Source organism: Apteryx mantelli, chromosome 2 (assembly GCF_036417845.1).
Source record: "Apteryx mantelli isolate bAptMan1 chromosome 2, bAptMan1.hap1, whole genome shotgun sequence".
Classification (NCBI taxonomy): domain Eukaryota; kingdom Metazoa; phylum Chordata; class Aves; order Apterygiformes; family Apterygidae; genus Apteryx; species Apteryx mantelli.
This window is the reverse complement of record NC_089979.1, coordinates 129,480,485-129,504,092: the sequence shown is the minus strand read 5'-3', so window position 1 is coordinate 129,504,092 and position 23,608 is coordinate 129,480,485. Positions and strand designations below refer to the sequence as shown.

At 36.4% G+C, this 23,608-nt stretch overlaps 1 protein-coding gene across 9 annotated transcripts in view; it reads right to left on the bottom strand.

Annotated features, from left to right (window-relative positions):
• Window positions 1-23,608, bottom strand: part of TBC1D5 (TBC1 domain family member 5) — a 337,770-nt gene that overhangs the window by 152,424 nt on the left and 161,738 nt on the right. For all 9 annotated transcript variants that reach the window (XR_010883476.1, XR_010883479.1, XR_010883480.1 and 6 more), the window contains 4 exons: window positions 20,859-20,925; window positions 4,427-4,535; window positions 2,493-2,582; window positions 2,311-2,382 (listed from right to left, as the gene is read on the bottom strand). Coding sequence is in view for 2 of the 9 variants with exons in the window: in XM_067291524.1 (XP_067147625.1) it covers window positions 2,311-2,382; window positions 2,493-2,582; window positions 4,427-4,535; window positions 20,859-20,925 (338 nt within the window). In the remaining 7 variants the exon portion in view is untranslated. The remainder of the gene's footprint in view (window positions 1-2,310; window positions 2,383-2,492; window positions 2,583-4,426; window positions 4,536-20,858; window positions 20,926-23,608) is intronic.

The window sequence follows — 23,608 nt, the reverse complement described above, 5'->3', positions numbered from 1 at the left end:
ACTTACACGGACCAACACCTCAACCGAAAAAAATTTCAGTAGTTCACTCACTAAAAAGGTCTGTATCATCACACTGTACTACATTTCTCCTATAAACATATGGGCTCTATTTAGAAGGTGCTACAATTTTCATGGTAATGAATTCTCTGCAAGTAAGCAAGTTTTTCTTAGTGGAGGCAAACTCAAATACGGAATGTATGATGATTAAACACCTATTATGAAAATGACACCATTCTAATAGTACAAATACACAGTGCAAATCAAGATCAGTCATTATAAAAAGGTTCTTATGTAGAAAACCAGAGGATTTAAAATTCATTATCAACATAAAAAAATTAAATAACAGAGCTCAGAGCAGATTTAGCTTCTTCTATATCTTATGCCCATTTCCATTCTCTTTCTTTTGCTAACATGCCTTATTTACCAACATTTCACAGAAGCCAACCTGAATAAAGTCAGCAAATGTTATTTAAATGTTCCAGTCTATGCCATCACATTAGGGTAATGTTAAGGAAACCGTAGTGTAAAGTAAAGCCTATTCTTTGCAGTAAAGGGATAGTAGCTTGGCAATATTGATCAAAATACAGAAGGAATATAATCCTTAGTAGTCTTTTCATTTAGGTTAGTTTTCAGATAGCAGCAGCAGCAGGGAATAAAATACCATAAAGAGAATGGCTACAATACTTCCAAAATCTCTTGCTCCCTTGTAAACAATTCATTGTCATGGTGGCTTATTTAAACCCTTGACAATGTGTCAGTTAAAACTAATACCTTTTTATCTTATTTAAGATATGTTGTATCTTACTTACAGCTCTTTCAATGCAGCTATATCACATTTTGAAAGGTACACCCCTCCCCCCAAATTGGTCCCTCACAGTGAAGGACCAAGAAGACAGATTCTTAATTGCCAAAAGGGAAGCAAAACTCAGGACACTGCAAAAGGGCAAAATATTAAATCACTGCAGAGGCTCAAAGGCACTCCTATGCCTGATTTGGCCTCTGGCTTTGTTTTATAGGTTAACTCACTGCCACATACTCTGACATTCCAACCTTTAGCCTGTACCTTGTGAAGACATCATAGGCAGAAATAAGGTTGTATCATTGTTTACAATCACAAACTACAGCAGAAAAAACTTAAATCTTCTGCATTTGAGACAACTTTCTGCACAGCTGGATGCAGGAATGGTTTGGCGGCATGCGGAGTCATACTAGTTGCAGAGTCACAAATGTGCCTGTGATCAGTACTTCCATGTTTCTACAAGCAGAGCCATTCAAACATCTCTCCTTCTACATTAAACATGAAGCAGAGTACTACAATAAACACAAACCAATTATTAGCTTCAATTTATGAACAAAATGGAAGTACAAGTAATACTACTCCATCATATATTTGTGAAAGTCTCTTTTGGTGTAAATCTCTTAAATTGAATCAAACAAGTTATTTTCATGGTATTATTTTTAAAATATGGTAAAACAGAATTTTCTCAAATGGTAAAAAGAGAGCAAAATGATAATTAGCAGAAGAGCTTAAAAATGTGTGCCATAACATACTTAAGATGTATTCCAGTTTAAGTAAAATGTCAATCAAAGTGCCATGACTTCCAAAATACTGAGCCACATGGAACTCCTACTAATTTCAGTGAGAGCTAGATGTTCAGCACTTAGTGACAATCAGATAAAAGATTTTTGCCACATTTTCAGTATTTCTTGAAAATCTGGATCTGTCCTTTTGCAGCTGGTTGCTCTCTGATAACTCTTGGATACTTTTGTGTCTCTTAACAAACGTTTCAAGCAAAAGAATTAAAAACCTGGAGGAAATGATTATCTTGTAGCCTGGTACTTTCCACATTCACTCAACTTGTATACTACTCAGATGTGCAACAATTCTCTTTTTTGCTAGAGAAAAACTTCCCAGGCTAAACAGTATTCCATTTTGTGCTGACTGTTTAAATATTCCTTCAATTAGAGCATGTATAAAATGAAAACACATAGCAATAAATGAGCAGATGAATCAAAGCAAGGACATTCTGTAAAACTGGAACGATGTTCCAGCACGGATTTCTTGTTCATCACAGCATTCCCTGCTGTAAGCACTGAAAAAAACAGAATATTAAGCTAGAAATGAGCATTTCCGGTTGCCCAACAGAGCTTGTGAACTGCTTGTTAACACAAGACAGTTTGGAAATACGGAAGTGAGATTTTAGTATCTACTGTTTTATCTTCTTCAGCAAGAACTCACCTTTGTCAACATGATGATGATGACGAGAATTTTAGTAACACAGATGTTGATAAAAATAAGGGTCAACTTACCCCCTCATCCTGAGACAGTGGATTGTTGATGATCAGATCTTGCTGTCCTGCTTTTCGTGGGTTTGTAATATGCTGGATAAAAAGAGAACAATGTTTCTATTTTAAATCTTCTTCTTTTATACTGTAAGTATTATATCTATGTCCAACCATGAGAGTAGAGACCTTATTTTGTACCAACTTACAATTTCTTTGATCTTGTTGTAAGATGTTCTTAATTCTGAAGTGTTTTTAATCCATTGACTTCTGTCTTGGGGTAGAACCTCTAGAAATAACTATTAACAAAACAAAATAAAGCAGTTAAGTTTAAACAATTTAATACAGCTTTTCATGTAAATCCTACTGGACAGTATAAACCATCTCAGAATGGAGGTGCAAATATTCTACAACTGAGGAGAAGGAAGCAAAGACCTATAAAACAGTCCCAGCATTAGGACTATCTAATCAATAAATAAGAAGCTAGAAACCATTACAGTTCTACAGTGCAACACAAAGCATCAAAAAACTACCAAAGGCACAAACTCAAGCTTTGTAAACTGTCACAACTCCAGTAAAACTGACTGAGATCTCCAAAGCAGAAACAAAATGTAAGGAAGAAATTAAATTAAAATATACAAAACTTGGAATTTTTTCCATAACATTGATGTGCTGATGCAATATGCCTAAAAACAAATATGAATGCAGAGCAGAAACTAACCACTCAGAGATTCCCTAAGAAATGTGGATGAGGAAAACCTTGTTCTATAGAAAAGAAACATGTTTCAGAGTTCTGTGAGACAGTTAAGAGATTCAATTTTCCAAAAAGTCCTTGAGAAAATGTAAATCTCAGTTCTTTCACATTTTTGTTTGAGCAGAGTCAGAAACAGACACCTATTAGAGAAGACTATTTAACAGAGTATAAGATACAGAAAAAATACAGTGCATTTTCTTGCTTTTTAAATACATCTTTTTATTTACATATTAGAAAGGGTTATGAAATAGTAAACATTGCCAAACAAAAACCATTCCCAAATTCAATAAAAATACTTAATTATTTCAGGACTTAATGAAAACACTGACAACATTTTAAAAACAGGCAGTCTAAACCAGAGCCCTAATCCATACTTGGACATTGCAAATAAAACCAGCCTCACCTCTAGAATAAAAACATTGCTTGATTTAACTACTGGGCAGTGAGGAACTCAATGCTTCTGTCAGTTCAGGTTTTTGGATGTGGTCTTAGGCACCTTATTTTAGGGACTCAGGAAGGAACAGATTGGCAAAATAATGCCTGTGGCATATATTAATCTGGCCTCCTGAAGACAATTTTTTCCTTAACTTTGAATGTGTTCAATGCCACATACATTCAGCTTTTCAGATTTGTTTCTTTCATATATGGAGTGTATTTGATTCACTTTTTATAGGTCTTTGTGCCAATGTCAAGCTTGAGAATTTCCAAGTGAGGTAATTTAAATTGTTAATATTCACATATAGCAACTTGAACTGGGAAGGTAAGATGCTCCCTACTATCAAAGTTAATGAAGAACAGAACACCTGATGCCAGTGCAACAAAGTTCTTTAGGACTTTATACAGCATCTCAGTATCATTTAGTTTTCTTCCTCCCCTCCTTCCTACAACAGAAACCTCCAAGGGCCTGCTGTGTTTTAAGATTGGGAGACCTGGTTTCTTTCTCTATCCAGTCATTAAAAGAGGGATTAGTCCTCATTTTCTCCTTGCTCTGAAAAAGCTGCTAACAGAAGCAGCACACTAGTTTTAAAGGAGTCCCAAGTTCCACAAAATATAAATTGCAAGACAAACTTCCCTTTTTATTTCCAGTGCATGACTTCAAAGTACCAACAGCAACAGGAGATGTGCCTGTGTTGCACTCAATTTTATTCATACTACCCAACACAAAGATATTCTTTCCTGGGAATCTTTTGCTAAAACCAGCAATTCAGCTTTAAGGCAACTCAATATGATTAGCAAATGTCCTATGAATTACAAAAATGAGTAGGAAAACATTGGGATGAAGTCTCTTGGAAAATTCATGATTCTTTGCATCAATAATCTTCCAGCGCATCAGGTAATGTGTTGATATATTGCAACCACAAACTGTAAATAAATATTTTCTCTTCTTACCTTCCAGCAAACACTACGGAACCTGCTGCTTCTCAGCTGCCCATTAATCCCCTTCAGCCGTATAGTTGCCAAGTAATTGTTGTTTACAAATAGTTCTTCCCATTCTTTACTGCGTGCAAAAGCAAAAGGAAGGAACGTTTAAACAAAAAAAAGCCTTAGCTGATTTAAGGACTATATGACACTACATGCTGTGGATAAGCAGAGGAAAGGAACTTTTTTTTAAACGTATATATTTAGTTGTGTACCATTTCTAAATGCATGGCTGTCTTTTTGGACACATTTCTTCTTTGGATTTAATGAATATGTAGATCGCTATAATTATGCCAGCTACTGAAATTCATAATGTCTATGGAGGCTATTCCATTTCCTCTAAAATGTTGGTACTGCAGTTCAGTGAATAAACAAGAAAAATGAATATTAATATAAGCACATACATGTTTCAGCTGTAGACAAAGAAGTACCTATTCCAAAAATATGCAACAGAAAAGTATACTGGTGGCTGTATTAGTGCCTCACATGACTTATTTGCCTAAATGAACCTTCTTTTCTTCCTAATGTCAAGCTGGGCAGTTAAGCATAATAGAAGAAGACTTGCTTTAACATTTAGTGCTATTTACTATTGAAATCACTCCTACTTCTTTCTACATGATCAGTTTTAAAATTTTAACAGGTGCTAGCAAATTTAAAAAAACATCAAAAAATTAAAAAGCCTCACTGTATAAACTGTTAAAGGCAAGCTTGAGTACCTTGCAGTACCTATGGCTGACTAGATAAACAACCTAAATATGCCTCCCAGGCATGCAGGCACCAGGGGCCTAACACCTGTGCCTCATTAATATACAAGTAAATCTGCTCTACTGGGAAACAATTGGAAATTAATTGTCCCAAACTATCTACTGAGTTTGAATAAAAGAATTAAACCTGTATTTCCTGCACCTTCTACTGAAATGAATTTCAAGAACAGTATAAGCCATTTGATGGTCTGACCAGAGTAGCCAAAGACTCGCTCACAGACTTTCTACAAACCACTCTAAAATCCAAATGGCAATTTCAGATAAAAAGCTGGGTTATGTGCAAGGAAATGTGTTTCAGATTTATTTTCAGTGTATGTCCTTGAGGTGAAAATCTCCTTTTCCTACTGTCACATGGGAGACTATTACTTCTCCCTGGGAGACCAAATGAAAGCAGGAAGAGGGAAACTATTATTGTGACTTCAGGGTAAGATCTCACCAGATTTTCTTAGCTAAGTAGGGTCACAGAATAGCTTACACTGAAATACCAAACAAACGCTGTTTTTACAAACTGCCCTAAATATACGCAGGTTTCCAATCTTCTAAGATGAGTTGTGAGGGCTTTTTTTTTTTTTTTTTTAAGAAACCTTGTTTTTTAGATGGAACTGGTTCTGGTTCAGAAAAGGGTCATATGATACTGTTGCTGGGAACAGTTGGGGATGGACTTGGCAAGCCAGGAAATAACGCTCCTACTCCTCTGGGACAGGAGTGAATTCACGACCCATGATAATACTAAGAAGCACTCTGCTTGTGAATGCATCACCTTCCAGCTAGGATCATTTTCTAAAAAACGGATGTTTACCTTTGGGCCTTGATTATTAATTACATTGACAAGCAAACATACTCTGGTAAGAACAAAGACAACTAAAGCAATGTTAGGGTGAGGGGTCAGGGTTGCTTTCAGCTTTTGCAAACTGCCAATATTCCCAAGGGACCAAAATAGGAGCAAGTAACTCCAGCGGTATGGGGCAAGTTCCTTCCTTCCTGCCATGCCCCTATTTTGTAAGTCGGAAAGATCATCTCGTCATTTCACTGGTTCCGATCTCCCATGGATCCTACCTTTCTGCAATGAGTCGCTTATGATCGTTTACCCTGATTATAAGTCTCCTCTAAATACAATGTATGGTATATAGCAGATGCAGCTTGAGAAAAATCTGGCCCTTTCTTTCATACGCATTTATACTTCAGTAACTACAGTATATTATGCCTATTTAAACAACCCTCCTGTCTCTATCACGTATAATATTCTTCATTTGCCACTGTAAAGTGTGTAGCTTCACTGGCCATTATACCAACTGGCAAGCTGCCTCCCTGAGGTAGCTCTGCTTCAAGAGTGACACATTCCCCTGTGCACACAACAGGTCACATGCGGAGGCTCCTTACATTGCCTTCAAAGTGGATTACATTCCCAGAATTTCTTTGAAAATATTGGTATGTCAGCTGAATTATTAAAAGGTTTAAACCAGTGTAACTGTGAATAGAAAGAACAGAGGGGAAAACCTCTTAAGGTTATTTTTTTCCACCAACTGCCAGGAGTGCTTGCTACACTGTAAAAAGGTAATTTCAACACTTCTTAAATTGTATGAGTGCGGATACTATGCTTTTTTAAATTTGTAATGCAATTTCAAACACGTTCTGAACAAAATTACATTTAAAACAGCCCAGACTGAAATTTGGCAAGATCATATCTCCCCTGTATCCCCACTTGGCTGCTGGGATAACTAGAACAAAAAAGTTACAGGCAACCGAAAAAAGACTTCTGTATAAACCCAAGTTGGAATCTGCTATAGTTTTAGCAGAGTTAAATGGTATCTAAAATCCCTTCTAAACTGCACTTGCTAATTCATTTCTCAAATATTTTGAACAAAGACTAATAAATAAACTAAATGTCATAATTTTAGAGACTGTTTTCAATAATGGTAGCACCGTATAATATCAACAAGATACTTAGCTTTCATTTCTAAAATGATAATTTCTAGAATGATATAGCCTCACTTCGTAAACCGGTATCTATGAGCCTGTTTAACCCTGGCTTGCAGAAAACTCATTGGTCAAAGTGAAACGAGCAGTAAAGATTGGAACTCAAGTCTATCACAACCCATTTGCTTCACTGAAGTGAAAGACTTCAAGAGCCAACTGGAACCACTTAAACTATGAATAAGCACATGCAATTGTTTTTAATCAAACTAGAAAATTAAATGCATAATCATGTGTTAATACAACCTTCAGGTTGTACAATTACAATAAAAGCAATTGCAAATCTTAATGTTTTCTGGCTAGCTTGTAAACATTTTTCATTTTATATTCCTATTTGTTTAAATATGCAACCTAAGGTACTAAGGTACCTATTGTAAAGCTTTAATAATACAAGATCTACATGAGAAAAAAGTAACAATTAATGTTACTTTTGGAAACTTAATTTCACATTTCTTACTTTGCCTTCAATTGTATCTATGCAGTAAAGGTCCAATATAAAATATTTATTGGTATGAATTGCATTACTTAGAAGCGGGAAAAGTGCTTAATATGTACGAATGAAAAGCAGGCAAATCAATGGAATGGATTAAGGTTGTGGGTGACAGAACTAGGCTCTGTCTCCAAGGTTTTTTCAAAGTTATCATCTCTTCCTTTCCATCTTTTGAAACATGTATTTATATAATAACTACAAGAGTTTGGATCTGTCTGCAAAAGAATTTTATACTGGGGTCTGCTCTAATAACACATACTTGTTCATCAAAAATCAGGCCAAACTCTTAGCAAACTATATATAAATATACATAGGTATATATATATATATTTTCTTTTCTTTCATTCAAACAGGAGATATTCTGGGGGGATGATAGTTGCTAAAACAGTTAGCAAAATCAGATGTTTTTCTTTTTCTTCATTTCTCTCTCTCTCTTTTTTTAAAACAAATTTCCAGTTATTTCCAAAATCTCTCCTAAAATTCTCAATAAAACTCAAGGGTACTGGCCACATTTCCACATCTAAAAAAGTTTTTGTTTAAAGCTATAGGCTCTATGACCAACTAGAATTATCTAATACTACCTTGTCTGCACTATTTTGCTCATCTGGTCTAATTTAGATGAACAAAGGCTCCAAATAATCTCAGTGATTGATTCAGCAAAAGGTTGCTCCTTGGACAGTTTGCCATAAAGACATTTTCTTCTTGAGAATTAGCAGTTCTGGGTCATGAGTAGAGATTAGTTTACCTCATGAGCAGGATGTCATTTGGAGGGTGACAAAGAACAAATGGATCTGTGACCAGAGGTCCCTTCCAACCTCACCTATACTGTGATTCTGTGATCACACCTTGTTTGATGGTTGAGGTTTCTCTGTTCAAGTGGTACTTCCTTTGGAAATCCATTGTTGTTCAATACACATATTAAAGCACTTCAGCATAAATACTTTTTCTCTTAGGAAAATTTGTATGGTGCAAAAATAGCTGTTCTCCAAGCTCTCAAACATTTTCTGCAGTGAAGGATATGAAGAACAGCATGCATTTGCCACTCCACAATTTTCTTGCAACAGCAGAGCATAACAGGACTTCAGAGAAGAAAGGAGGCAAATATGTGTATGAACATCATACCTCTAAAAACTGCAGTTTTTATGTATGAATACTTGTCTATGTTACACTACAGATGAATCCCAAACAAAGCAGTATTTATCAAGAGGTGAGCTTCAGAGTCCCCTCTAAACAGCACCTGCAGAGCTGTGTTTTGCAAATGCAGCATCAGCTCTGGACAGATCTGTAGTGCTTGGTAAAAGAATACGTGGAATCCCCTGGTAAAGGTGGAGGTATTCTTTACAATAGCAATCAAAATCATCCAGCCATTTCACAGTAATCTCTAATTCCACTTAATGGTCCATGTTATTACTACAATCTAATGTAGAAAACTAACTGGAAAACTCTCTCTTTTTTTAAATAGCTTTCCATACTTGCAAACTTGGTTGAGATGCAGGGGTAGACAAAGTGACCAGTGTGAAATTTCCCTGAGTTGTGGTCAGCTAGATTGCTGAAGGGTTGAAAGAGGAACATCTCTCCCTGCCTAGACACTGTAAGGAAGGGAGCACAATGGGCAGGATTTTACACTACAATATCTAGGTAAAACCTCACGTGCTCAAGCACCGTTTTTAAAAAGGTTAAAACCCTGAGGTCCAGTATCTTATTAAAAGTCACTAGAGGGACACTATTTTACAACTACAGAGGAATGAGCCACTATAAGCTCTCAAAGACCATGTATATTTTTTCTTAAATCATTCTAAGAATGAATGATGCCAATCGTGTAACAAGAGGCCTGGAAAGTAATTCTGGAATTCGAATAGTAGTTCCCGGAGCTTTACTGAGGCAGAGGTTGAGCTGTTGTAATTTTGGGGAGAGGTAACAAAGGACATTCTTGAGTTGATAGCCAATACTGCCATCAGCTCCTAGGTCTGTTGCTAACTCTGGATCTATAGCACAGTGGCAAAACCAATGCATCAAGCACAGAATGCAACCTTAGTTCATCTACACTTATTACAAAACAAATAATCACTATATTCAGAAAAGGAAGAAATACAAAAGAAGAGTGGTATGGCACAGACATTCTGCTAATCAACACCAGTTAACTGCTGTGCTTACTGATTTACAGGATAAACCTGTTGATTTACACAAACGCATGTCTTTCTGGAGTCTAAAGCTAGCAGAAGTATTTTTATACTACAGTGTTCAGACAATGTCATACTCCGTGGAAGACATCAAAACCCACAGAAACATAAACTGAGTAAATTAGGAAGACCAAGGCAAATGAAAGTCTATGTCTCACTGAAAAAGGGAAAAGATTCAGTACAGCGACTGCAGGGGCTAAAACTAATCAGGTAAATATTATTATTTATAATTACTTCACTTTTAATTGAAACAACAGGTAATGAAGAAACCAGTATCTAAAAGGCCATTAGAAACTGTATGTAGTTCTTTGTCTCATGTATTTGCAAAGTATTTCATGCCAAGTTTTGAAATCCCTCTCTCACATCCATGATGAAACAAGATCAGTTTAATATTTACGACAGCATTTAGATAACAAAGAATATTTTCAGAGCATGAAAGATTACTGCAATACTACTGAAAGGCGTGAACATTTGCATACATTCTAGATTGCAATCTAAATCTCAAGCTTATTTCACCCTCTAGACCAATATTCAAGGATAAAATGGATAGTCTCATAGAGATCCAAAGAAAACTCTTGAGTAGTGCTGCTAATATTGGCAAAATTATCTAGAATAAAATGGTGCGCATGTTCCCAGAAAAGCCAATTTCACATTTTTATACAATTTTTGTGAATAGTCAAAATGTGTTCTTTTAAATGTTTCAGACTGAAACTCAGCTCCCCAGAGGCACCCAGTGAAGCAACAGGCTACTGAACAGGCTGTCAGAAAGAAAAATTCTCTAATGATGATGTCATATGTTTTGCAATAGGAGGTCTTTAGTGACAGGGACATTCAAGTAACTGAATGTAGTATCTACATTTAAGTAGAGGAAACAGTTCTTTTCAAACATACAGCATATATCCAAGGAACATGCATAGTTTGTATTATTTATGATGCCATAAAGTGAACATTTTAGAAAAAGGTGAAGCAACAGCCAGCAACGTAATAAAAAGTTTATCCCCCAAAATAGGGAAAAAACAACTGAAAAGTAGTATCGAGCAATAAGCAGTAAGTTTTTAAAAGAAAAACATTTCTGAAATACACCAATTTTTTATTTGATATCCTGAAAATCCACTTGACAGCCATCATGTGAAGGCTTTTCAAGCTGCTTGGAAAACGTACGTATTTTCTTCTGTTGCATCCCAAACTCCTGCCTCAGGATAAGAGGCAGAGTTAACAGCCATAGAGCTGTGAATATGCATGGCTGCACTGCTGGGAGGCTCAAAATTCAAAGGCCAGATTTTCTAAACAGTTCAGGTCTCATTTAATATTAGCTGACATACAGTTAAAAAGGTTTGTGTTAAGTAAGGTAAAATCACTTTCTTAATATAAATATTTCAGCAAAAATTTCAGATGATTAGCTATCTAAATTATATAAGCTATCAGTTTAAGTGTGGTACAGCCCATGGAACTGATTTAAGGCTGTACTGGCAGAGGAACTTTTTGCAGGCATATATTGCATCTCTCATATTACGATTGGATCTGGCATAGGACCTTGAGATACCTTTCACTGCATTCAAAATTGACTATTTAATCTTGATCTTTCTTAGTGAGCCAGGTTTTGAATCGGGACAATACTTTACTTCTAACCCTTGAACAGTTTAGCTTCTGTAGAAGCATCTGATGAGAATTCTTCTTAAAGCCACCTGAAAGTCTAAACTACATTAACTTGTTCTCCTCTACTTTCTACTTCATGCACATACTTAGAGAACTTTGAAACAAAAATCAGATATTGTTTTCATTTATACAAACTGCACTGCATTTGTATTACTACTCTGTTTTCAATTTTTATTGTAATTGACTTACAAGTTACAGATTCAAGGCTTTCTGGACTAAATTCTCCAAACACCTTTGAAATCATTTGTATATAATATAGAATATTTTTTACTTTCTGGTTCTCCTGAATAGACTTCCCTTTACTAATCACAGAATCACAGAATGGTTGAGGTTGGAAGGGACCTCTGGAGGTCATCTAAGTCCAACCCCCCCTGCTCAAGCAGGGTCACCTAGAGCACATTTTACAGGATCACGTCCAGGCGGGTTTTGAATATCTCCAGAGAAGGAGACTCCACAACCTCTCTGGGCAACCTGGTCCAGTGCTCTGTCACCCTCACAATGAAGAAGTTTTTCCTCATATTCAGATAGAACTTCCTGTGTTTCAGTTTGTGCCTGTTGCCTTGCATCCTGTCACTGGGCACCACTGAAAAGAGTCTGGTCCCATCCTCTTGACACCCTCCCTTCAGATACTCAGACACATTGATAAGATCTCCTCTCAGCCTTCTCTTCTCCAGGCTAAACAGGCCCAGCTCTCTCAGTCTTTCCTCATAAGAGAGATGCTCCAGTCCCCTAATCATCTTTGTAGCCCTTTGCTGGACTTGCTCCAGTAGTGCCACATCCCTCTTGTACTGGGGAGCCCAGAACTGGACACAGTACTCCAGATGTGGCCTCACCAGGACTGAGTAGAGGGGGAGAATCACCTCCCTCCACCTGCTGGCAATACTCTTCCTGACGCACTCCAGGATACCACTGGCCTTCTTGGCCACAAGGGCACACTGCTGCCTCATAATCTGAGCAAGGCAGCGCGTATCGTCTCACCTAAGGCCCGTCATTTAAATGCAAGGAACCTAGTTTAAGCTAGGTGGCTAATCTTCCTCTATAGTAAAAGGAGAGATAGAGACACTGCTGAGGGTGTTACCAATCATGAAATAAGCATTAGATCTGCTGCTTTTCCCTCCTGCGAATTCATACCCACAGCTAGCCAGATCTCTATGAAGTGTGTTTATGTGTTCACATGCATGCAGGTTTTCTATATAAACACAGACATACATTCATTAAGAAAGAGAAAAGCTGGAGCTTCTTGTAGTAAACAACAAAAGTTTAAAGTTACAGCTCTACAAATCATGAAACTAAAAAATGGATGCAACAGGGAGGGTGGAGATACTATTTTGCAGGAAGATGCCCCAAAATGCTAAAATGCTTCTGTTTACTCACACCTGACTAGCTACAGCTGGCTTAGAACTAGCATAGTCATCACAATATTTAAAAATATACACCCAATTTCAAAACGCTGATGATCTTATGATGTGCAAGGTGACACACTCATAATTTTAGCTAGTCTTGCTAATTCTGCCGAAAAACATTATTTCAAATGTCTTAGCTCTGTAAATCCATCCATTTTGCAAGCAACAACATATAAAAATGAGTAAGTGATTTCATCATATAATTTTAATCTGTTAGACTGACTTGGTTTTATTCCCTTGGTTAAAACCCACATATTCTTCTATTCTTACTAAGAACAAGCCTTTGCTCTTTAGACTGATTTCAATTGTACACTACTGTCACAAAGCTTTTGTCTTCAAACTTCTTTGGATTAAAAACTGTAATTCCTCAACCCTGCACCTCTTGTATTTAAGCTTTACACAGAGCTTTATGTCTTGGTTTTGTGTTTAAAAAACAAAATGAAATCAGTGATCAGATGTGCTTTGAGCAGTGTTTGTAGGAAAATCAAGTTAACTAGTTTAACCTTCAGCATGTCCGTTACACAGGTTAGTACAGAACTCTTCCACTTAAAATCATGCTGACCACACTGAACTAGTACTGAGCGAAGAGTTGGTCACCTCCAGGTTCTCTTGCAGCTAAGCTCAACCAAACAGTGAACTCCTGGCTCTGTGGCAGATGTTCTTGCTTTTACGTCACTACGCATCTTATGGACTACAAATGAATGCCAGTATGATTAAGATCTTAAAATGTGCACCTCAACCCCAAGAAAAATACAGTGTCATTCATGCATCAGTGTTAGTCATGTTGGTGCAAAGGTGATGAAAGTGTTGAGTTTTGAAGGGTTTGCAATGCTGAAGTTCATCGCATTACATAGACTCGCTCAGCTTCAGAACTTTTAATAAATACTTCAAATCTTTAAATACTCTTTTTAGAAATGAACTATTGCCAGATGTTGTGTTAGAAGGAAGCATCTGTGAAAGGTTTGGCAGGTCAAAATGAAAAACACAGTATAAATTCTGTTTCTTCTCTGTAAAGTTCACTAAAGAACTAATGGTGTTTACCAGAAAGGAGATTCCTCATTTAAAAAATTAAAAAACAACAAAAAATTGTGCAAACTGACATTTCTGACCTCAAACGTTATGCTGTCCTGTTCATTTACAGTTTTTGCACTTTATCAAAGGCATATAGTTGAATTTTGCTTAGAAAGTAATGTTTTTCACTCATGTACAACTTCTTTTTTCTCCTCCTGCCACAGGTGTCTCCTTCCGATTTCAGAACAAACTAATTTCATTTTTGTGGTTTTAAATAATACTAGGGTTTAGTAATATTTTAGTGAAAGTTAAATGTTTTGTTCTAAAATAAAGTACATTTAACCACAGTGCTTACTGTAAATGACACAGTAGATCAACAAATCAAATGTATTTTGAGAATTGAAAAAATTGTTCCTCCCTTTGATTACTGAAAAACAACTTCACAGTTTATTGTATTAGTTATCTGCATTTACACCTGACCTGTGTATCCAGCTGCAAAAAGCTGATACTTTTATATAAAGTTCACATCTGTAGGTCATTCTGTTTCCAAACAATGTAAATGCACTGTATGAACCAAAACTGAGTAATAATTCCTGGGCTATGCCTTTCTTTTAAATTGATCGTCTGAAATACTTTTTTTCTGATAGAAATCAATACATATTGCTACTGGTTTTGTATGAAAATGTGCATCATGCTTCTAGCTTGAGCTTCATCCCTTTCAGAACAAAGGTCTCTGCTCCACCCTGGAACACTGCATCAAAGTTTTCCCTTTGGATAAGAAAAACAGTACGAAAAGATGGTAGTAGTTCTTTCATTAGTACAAAAAAACCCTGACTAAATCCTGATTTCCTAAGCTGGGCTCTGTAGTTATCAATTAAATTGGTTTATTATGTTACAGTTACACGCTGAAGTCTCACCCAAGTATCCTTATCCAAACCAGCTTTATTACTAATTTTGTTCTGGACATCAGTGGTTTCCAATACTCATTTGCTGAACTGAACTGGTGCTTCAAAGACAAATCAGTTCCAGCCAAGTATTTTAAGATACAGCAGTCAAAGAAACCAGAAAGTCAAGAGGGCCCTCAAACAGGGTAAGAAAGGAAAATAATTTTGAAAGAATTCAGAGAAAAATGGAAATCTTCAAAGCTCTGGATGTTAGAGTGTTTTCACTGGATCTCCTTGGATTTGCACAAAAGTGTTTTTGGAAGATACCTGCCATCAGTGCAAAGAGTCACTTTCCCCTGCTGGAAATGAAGCTCTGCAACATGTAATTGCCAACTTCTTCACAAACAGGGAGAAAATGAGAGTGCTGGCACAGAGAAAGTTTATAAGCAAGTAAGTGTAATGGTTCAGAAGGATCAGAAACTTCAAGGAGAGAGTTCAAAGGTTCTACAGACAAAATGAACTTGTACTGAAAGGTCTCTTTGCAAGGAAATGGCATCAGCCAGGAAGCCATCTAACAAATGGTTGTAGGTAAGACAAAACAAGCATGAATTTTCCTGCCTCTTCACAGAAGGATACAAGCTCTGAGAATTCTCCTTACACAATGGGAATGCAGTGCTACTTCACTGCTTGACCTTCCAACATTTTTGTAATTCAAAATATGTGAAAATCCAATAGAAACACTCATTTTCTTTATGGCTGCTGATTATGTGTGGACACGGAGTGGAAAAAAATTAAGAAAAAAAGGTTATCCTTGTACAGAGGTGACTTAAAAGTAAAATGCACTAAAGAGACACCACCTGCTTATGTTGTAGAAGACTAAATAAGTTTTAGGTTTGTGTAGTGGGCAAAGGGTTGCTTCCCATCAGATTAAGACAAGAGATTTCCACAAGGTGGGAGTATTTAAATTGCCTACATCTTATTAGACAACACTATGTTCAATAGATAAGGATAAAGGCTATGTATCCATTTCTGGCACAGCTGCCTAGAAAAGCCATAGGTCAAACATGGGAATCAAACTAGTTTCACAACCCACCTTTGGAAAGGGGTAGAAACAGAGAGGAACAGCTTGCACCCCTTGCCGTCTTTCTTCTGTATGCTCAGTACCAGCCCTGCAGTTGTTGGCTAGCACACAAGAAACGTGCCTCAGCCAGCAGGACTACATTGCCTTTTTGCAATGAGAAAGAAAACATCTGGTAAGCAGAATATGTAAGAAGTCAAGGAAAGAAAACAGAATACAAAAGTCTTTCATATCCCAGAACTGCTGTCTATTTGAAATAACAGCCAAAGGAGGAATACACAGTGTCTACCTATGCTAGAACTTCAAGCAAACACCACCTGTCACGGAGTTTAAGTCCTGCTGGAAAGATCTTCATCCATCGTGGTACATGGGGCAGAAATTAAACTTATGTACAAATTCAGAGATGTATTAAGAAATTATCCAGCATAGTGGTCATGGGTCTCTAAATCATAAAGTCAGCTAACAATACAAGTATGAAAAGTGAGCTCTTTTTAGCTATATATTCATTAGAAGCAACGTTAATGTATGAATCCACCTTCGAAGAAAATAAGTGTCCTTGAGATGTTAGATTCTATCAGCCAAATTGAATGCCTGCATCAATGGCTCTCCCTAAAAGTCATAATTAGGTCATTAAAATATATTTAGAAAAATAGCCTGTAAAATAAAGTTAAAAAATACTCACCTTCATTTTATTTCATAGGTCACTGTTATACCATCTAATAAGATAATTAAAAACATGCAAGCAGCTGGTACTGAGGCTAAACAGATTAATGTAATAGTCTGTAGTCATATGTGCTGGCAAGGGGTTCACCTCTTTGGCGAGGAGAAGGTCAGCTGCCCTTGGGAAGGCAAGAGAAAGACAGTATTTCTCCTTTCCAGTGATACTGCATTGCAGATACTGAAACTGGAGCTTGCACCTTTTTTCCTTTTCCTTTTGGCCAAGTCTGGCCAATGTGCACATCCAGAAAGGCTTCAACCATGGCAGTAAAACACCACAGTAGAGTGCAGCTCAAACATTTTCCCCAGGTTTCTTTTGTTTTAAAGATGAAAGTATATGTTTAATCCTGTGTTCAAATTTTTGTAACAGTGAACTTCAAACTTTGATGACACGGTACTAGGAAAGAATTTTCATAATATCTTATTAGTAAAGCTTTTCTCAAGTACACAAAGAATACTCTCCTCAGAGCCTGAAGATCAACTAGAAAATTCTCTGTGACCTGAGAGGATGCATTCACAAACTTACAGAATACTTAGAAATATGTGCCAGTCACATGTGTTTATAAACTTTATGACCTAAAGGGAAATGCTCAGTATCTGAACATATGCAGCATTAAATCTGTGCCATGATGAACACAAGCAAGATCCACAAACTCTAAGATGACACTATCATATTAAAAAAAATTACATACAAATAATACTATAGCACTGTTGATATATCAAAGGATAATGATCTGATATCATACTTTTTTAATAATTCACACACACCTGAATTCTTATACTAAACAGTATAACTTGTCTTTTAAAATAAAAAAAATAGGAATCAAGTAAATTTGCCCCACTGCCATGTTTTTTATTGTGGTAAAACAATATGGTCTTAGGAGCACTTTAACAGCAAAAAGCATTCACAATCAAGTGTTTTTAAACATTTGGAGTTGCCTCTTCTCCTAAATAAATTATAGAGAGCCTGATAAAACATAAAAGAGCTCTTCTTTCAGTGAAAATTTTCAGTATGATTTTGCATATATTAGCCTTCTGCAAGCATGACACCTGCTGTGATCCAAAGATGGCATGGCCTCTTTCAGAGCAAGAATCTAATACCAAGGCCTTTTTTTAAATACAGTAGACTGAAACACATTGGATAAACAAAACTATCATCACTTTTATCAAATTACTAATTTACTGAAATAATATTAATTGGAAGTATCCTAAAGTAAGTCAAAATCTCCAATAAGTCCTTAAATAAATTACACAAATTTACCATTGTTATCTTTCAAGGTAGTTTAAGATTCATTTTTAGTCTTTCATAAGGTATTAGCTGTTCATTTTTACATAACACACAGCACAGAACTGTAACTATCAACACAATATTCAACCCAACCAGCAAATTTACAGCCAATCTCATTATATGATAGGAGTTACTTGCCACCGAGCAGAAAATATTCATTTCACACCTTAAATACTGCAATACTACTTAATAACAGTGTTAGCTTGCCAACTATTAAAAGCCAGAGTTTTTTTTTTATATACTGTACTCTCTTGCTTTATCATCTTGCCGCTAATTATACCAATAATTTAATATTCTGGCAGTGCAATAAAGACATGGGACTGATTTTAAAATATAACTTAACTTCAGTTTTGTAAATTGTACTGTAATCCTCTCTGACAGAATATGATTGATTATTATTCTGTTGAAGTGGTAGCTAACATCCTATTTATTATATGCACTTTGGACTAAGGAATATAGAGATACAAAGGCCAACTTTGTCTTCTACTTAATTGTGGAGCATTAAAGATGGCTTGGCACATTGGAATAAGCTTAGGGCACTACAAGAACTTTTCTAACTACATAAATTTTTAGCAACAAGGGGTAATATTCCAAAAGTATTGACAAAATACATTCATAACACCTAGCATGTGTCTTCTGACTCCTGAGGTTGATAGGTCACAGTGTTAAGGATTGAATTCTTCAGCGTTACAATAATCTCCTGTTAGCCATTTGACTGAAGCAGACGTGGCATGGTCCACTGTTTTGGTTTCATAAATCTGATCAATCACTATAATCCTGCACAGATAGTGTTTCATGCTCCACATCCTCTGTCCACAAATAACAGGCTGCACTAGACTGATGGATGAGGATCCACTATAGTTCAAGCTAATTTAAGTAAGTGATGCCACAATCCATCCTCCCACTTACTCCTAGCTGCATGTTCTAGTCCCTTTCCTTGCACCAGCAGCAATACTCATCTGAACCTCATCAACCTTGGGAAGGTTGATACAATGAACTAAATCATCAGAAAACTCACCCTACCAAAAATGGGCAGGTTGGGCTAGTTCAGCCCCCCTGGACTGGTTCACTAACAGATGAGTGCCAGCGCATGAGTAAAGAGGAAGGTGTGGAGAAAGGGCAGCAGCTCAGCACCACAGCTTACACTCTCAGCGAACCAGAGCCTAACTGAAGCTGGCTTCTTTTTCGAGCTTTACTTTGGCAGGTATAATCAGCTGGGGCTCTTGAGTTAATAACCTTCAGATATAAGTGTCCTGGAATTAATGGCAGAGAAGAGCCCTCAACTCCTTCCCTTTGCTAATCTGACTAAATTCTATTTTGCTGATTTTTCAGAGACTGCTTCATTGTCTGTGTATTTACATAAGTTTCTCACCTGAAAAGCATAAAGATTATTCAGGGTGATATTTTTGAGCTCTTCATTCAATGCAAGTAGTTAGCAGCTGCTTTTGTTATAAATGTACTGGGCTATTTAAAAATACTTTTTTATGCATTAGGGAACACAAATGTAACAGGAAATTGAGTCAGGCAGAACCCTGAAAAAGATCTGCTAACACATTTTTCTCAAAGCAAGCATCCTAACTACACTCAAAGGGTATCATCACAAACTAGGTTTCATCTGAACATAAATTAGAACAAGGAATTTTTTGGAATACAGAAAATTGAAAGGGTCCGTAAATGAAAGCTCCCCTGGCCCACTGTGTTCCTGCAGACCTGCCCTCTGTTCCAGTCTTGCTCTCAGTCCAGAAGCTTTCTCTGGGTGTTTGAATTGCAACAAACTTTTTGCTGTCCCCTCTGAGTCTTTAGGAAAAGTCTTTCTTCTCAACACTTTCAAGTCCTGGCTTTTTGCTCCCTGCTCTTCTCAGCAATCTCACAGTCTCTGGTCTGCAAGGGAGGGTGGGGGGGGCTCTGCTTGCTGCATCCCTCCCTGCCTCCCCCAGCTGTGTAGCACAGCTCCCTATGCCAGGAAGGGGTAGATGTTCCCCACTCCACCAGCTGCAGCCAGGGCAGGGCAAATGCCTGGCCTCACCTCTTAAGCATACACTACAGGAGACTATAAACAAAAAAATTAAATAGAAGCCATCCATCTTAGTGTGCTATAGGAATCCAAAATGATCTGGTGGTAAGCTTGATTTTATTTTACCATACTCAAGCATCAAAATCAGATGTAGTCATTCTAGTTAGCATAAATCTAACCTAGTTTAGTCCTAGGGACAAACATTTAGCAATTGTAGCAGAGACTATATTTGATTGACTGAAATATGAAACTATATTCTGATGACTCTATCTATTGCCTGAGTTTTCAATAACACGAGAGGCAACACTTGATTTTTCCTACTTACTAGCTTTCTGTGCTTTCAAGTACAAGACATCCTCAGCCGTTTACCCAAGCAAGGCTCAAGCTCAACAACAGGGCTGCAAAAAGTTGTTCTGCACCATGTTTTTTTAACTGGTGTTTACTACCAACAGAATTGAAATATTATCTTACTGTCATAAAACATCAAATTTAACAAATCCTGGTTTTGTTTTTTAATTGGAATAATTAGTAAGTGCTGTTAGAGTTCCATGTGATCCATAGATCGAGTCATTTTGGAGAAAATCAGAAAGATGACCCTGGTAATTGGCTCAGCTACTACGTGTACAGGTGAGAGATTTCGACTTCATTGCATGCTTTTGGGGAAAAAAAAGACAAGATAAACTAAGAAATACTTTAGGCTTACAGCTATACAAAGCTTTCATTGGTTAAGCATTTTGAACAGCTTTCTCATGAAAACGATAATCTGGAAAACAAGTTTTTCAGATTGTTCCTTAATGCTTTTCATCTGTCTACTGACTGTTGCAATTGAAATTGTACAATAATCTTAAAATATACAGACTTGCTCCTTTGCTTTAAATATATCATGTTGCTTACTTTAGTCAAACTTTTTTAAAATTAGAAAAAAAATACCAAAACTACTGACCTGTAAGAAAGAAATGTTCCATCAGAATCTGGGCTGTGGTGTATGCTTCCATTTTCATTTGATCCTCCTAATATAAAAATGAAAGAAAACGATCTCAGTTATGAGACCCTCTGATAATAAATATCACATTATTAGTGACAATAGCAAATGATTATATCATACATGGTAACTTTAGTTCATGACAACTTAAATGGACACTTCTCAACCTTTTGTCTTCAAAATCTTACAGCTTTCAATAGAGACAACTAGACACAATATGCCATTCTGAATCTGATTGTTCTAAAAATATAAGATTCAATTTCATTTGTGGTTTTGATTTAGACCCGTCTCAACTTGTTAAACACAGTTTAAATAGTTAAAAACCATAGAGGTTTACCATATAAATAGAAAAGTTTTACTAATATTAAGTCAAAGAATGTAAAAATTCATCTATTCTGTGAAAGCTTTTGAGTTGACTGTATGATACCATATTTTTTTTCCCCATAGCACAAGTTCAAAGCTTCTATCAAACTACCTAAACAGCATGTCTGTAAAACAAGATATTTCACATAATGTCAGCTGTTTATAGCTAGAACAGTGAAGTTCACAGAAACCTAGAACTAGAAGGAATCCTTCCTCTCTAGAATAGACTTACAAGTTTATTGAAAGACTTACAAGTCAGAAGGAATCTTCTATTTTTCATGTTAAATTTATTCATGTCCTGTTTTACACTATTTATTCCTGCCTAACCTGTCATTTAGCTTAGTAATTCTTCTACATCCCTGATGTTTATTTATTTCCTTAACACATTTATAGATAGCATCAAGTACCTTTATATCCTTTGTTCCGCTAACTGAAACCAAGTTCTCTTTGCCATTTTCCTAAATGAGGCTCCCTGGCCCCTCTTTCGTTTAAATCAGTCTTTCTTAAACATGGAAAAGAAGTGACAAAATTATAGACAGCATACTGAATGACGTCTGATCAGTTGAGTCTCGGGACAGTGTTTGTTTCCCCTACTAAAAATACCTTGCCTGATATAGTCTGGCCATGCCACACCATGTTGTAGTTTCACAGTCATCCTGTAACCAACAGTCCCAAATGTTTGCTCTCCTTAGCCATTTACAACAAGATGGTTGCAGTTTATAGTAAAATTTCTCACTAGTATGATACTGTAGTTCATATTATTTTGTGCTGTCTCTCGAATTGGTCCATTTCTGCCTGAATATTCCATTTGTGTTTGCACTGGATTTGCACCACCTTCTAATATTGTTCCTTCAAAATAGTCCATCAGTGCAGTCTCACATTTTGTGCCAAGGCAACGAATAAAAATATTGGCTAAGATCTGTTCAATCATAAACTGTTGAAGAACTCCACTAAAAATATAATTCTTTCATTACAATCTGTTGTCACCTATTTGTCTTATAATTACTTAATTTCACTAATACTCATATTTTCTATTTCATAACATCTCCTGTGGCACCACATCAGATGGTTTACTGAGAGCTAGACAGACCTAACATATTTCTTAAAAACATGTTTCTTTTGAAAGAAGGCTAGCAGGTTAGTTGGGCACAATCTCCTGTTTAATGTGATCAACCCGCACTAAAAGTTATGCCATTTCATTTCTTTCTTATTCTTTTCTTAAAAATTTTGCTGAAGCATTGCACAGATAATGGTCAGCCCATTATGCTTGCAGCCACTTTGCTATCGTTTTTTTTTCTTACCCTAAGTATAGAGACTACATTTCCCTTCCTTCAAATATATGGCATCAGCCACAAACTGAAAGACTAAACATTGTTCCACACAGCAGCATTTATCAGTATCCTTGAATAAGGGTTACTTTGCAGGTCAGATGTTTTAATTGTTATTGGACATGTTCATTTATAATCTCTACCTAACATTCCCCTTTAATTCCATCCTGCCTTTGCTTGAAAATTTGTCCTTACTGGAAATTAAAACTAAGTATTTTTCTAGGTTTAGACCATACCCGGATTACATTTAATTTCATTCTCCATTTGCCCTGCACAGGGGTTCTAGTTTTCTTCCCCAGAAAGCTTATTTATGCAGTTAAGTAATACTTTCTTGTTATTTTAAATATCCTTCTTAGAATCAAATTCAATTTAACTTTTGCTAATTGTCACTAAAACCCCACACTTGCTGATAGCCAGGAGATAGCCTTCTTTGCTGATCAAACTGTTTTTCTGTTCCTTTCTGGATGTTTGCTTACTCCAAAAATTCCTTAAGAACCGCTTAATCATTCAGTTTGACACAGAACTTTCCTTCCACATTTTTCTTCCCCTCATCTTATATGGATTGCAAGTTTCTCATTAACTTTTGCACCCTTGTCTAAAATAAATCCCAAACCTTTATTACATTCTGGTCTCTAAACTGCTCAGTCTAGTTGATTTCACTGATTAGCTCTCTCAAGTTAGTTTGAAAATGGAAACCTTACTTACTCAATCTGCTTCTTGTTTACTCAATTTAAATAAACAAAGCTGGATACTTCCCGTTACTAAAAACATACTTATTCTTTTTTTCTTGTATCTTGAAAAGTCTCCCATAATAGGACAGTTTCCAGTAATAAATTTTTTCATAGAATACACATATCCACACGTGATCCTGAGCATCTAGAGAAATTTCAATGCTTTTCTGATATAAAGTTTCTTCCAATTTTCCCCGCAAATGATTTAAAATCAAACTAGTCCTTACCTAAATTCTCACATTCTGTTTCTTTGACAGGTACTGCAATATTGAAGGTATACCATCTTTTA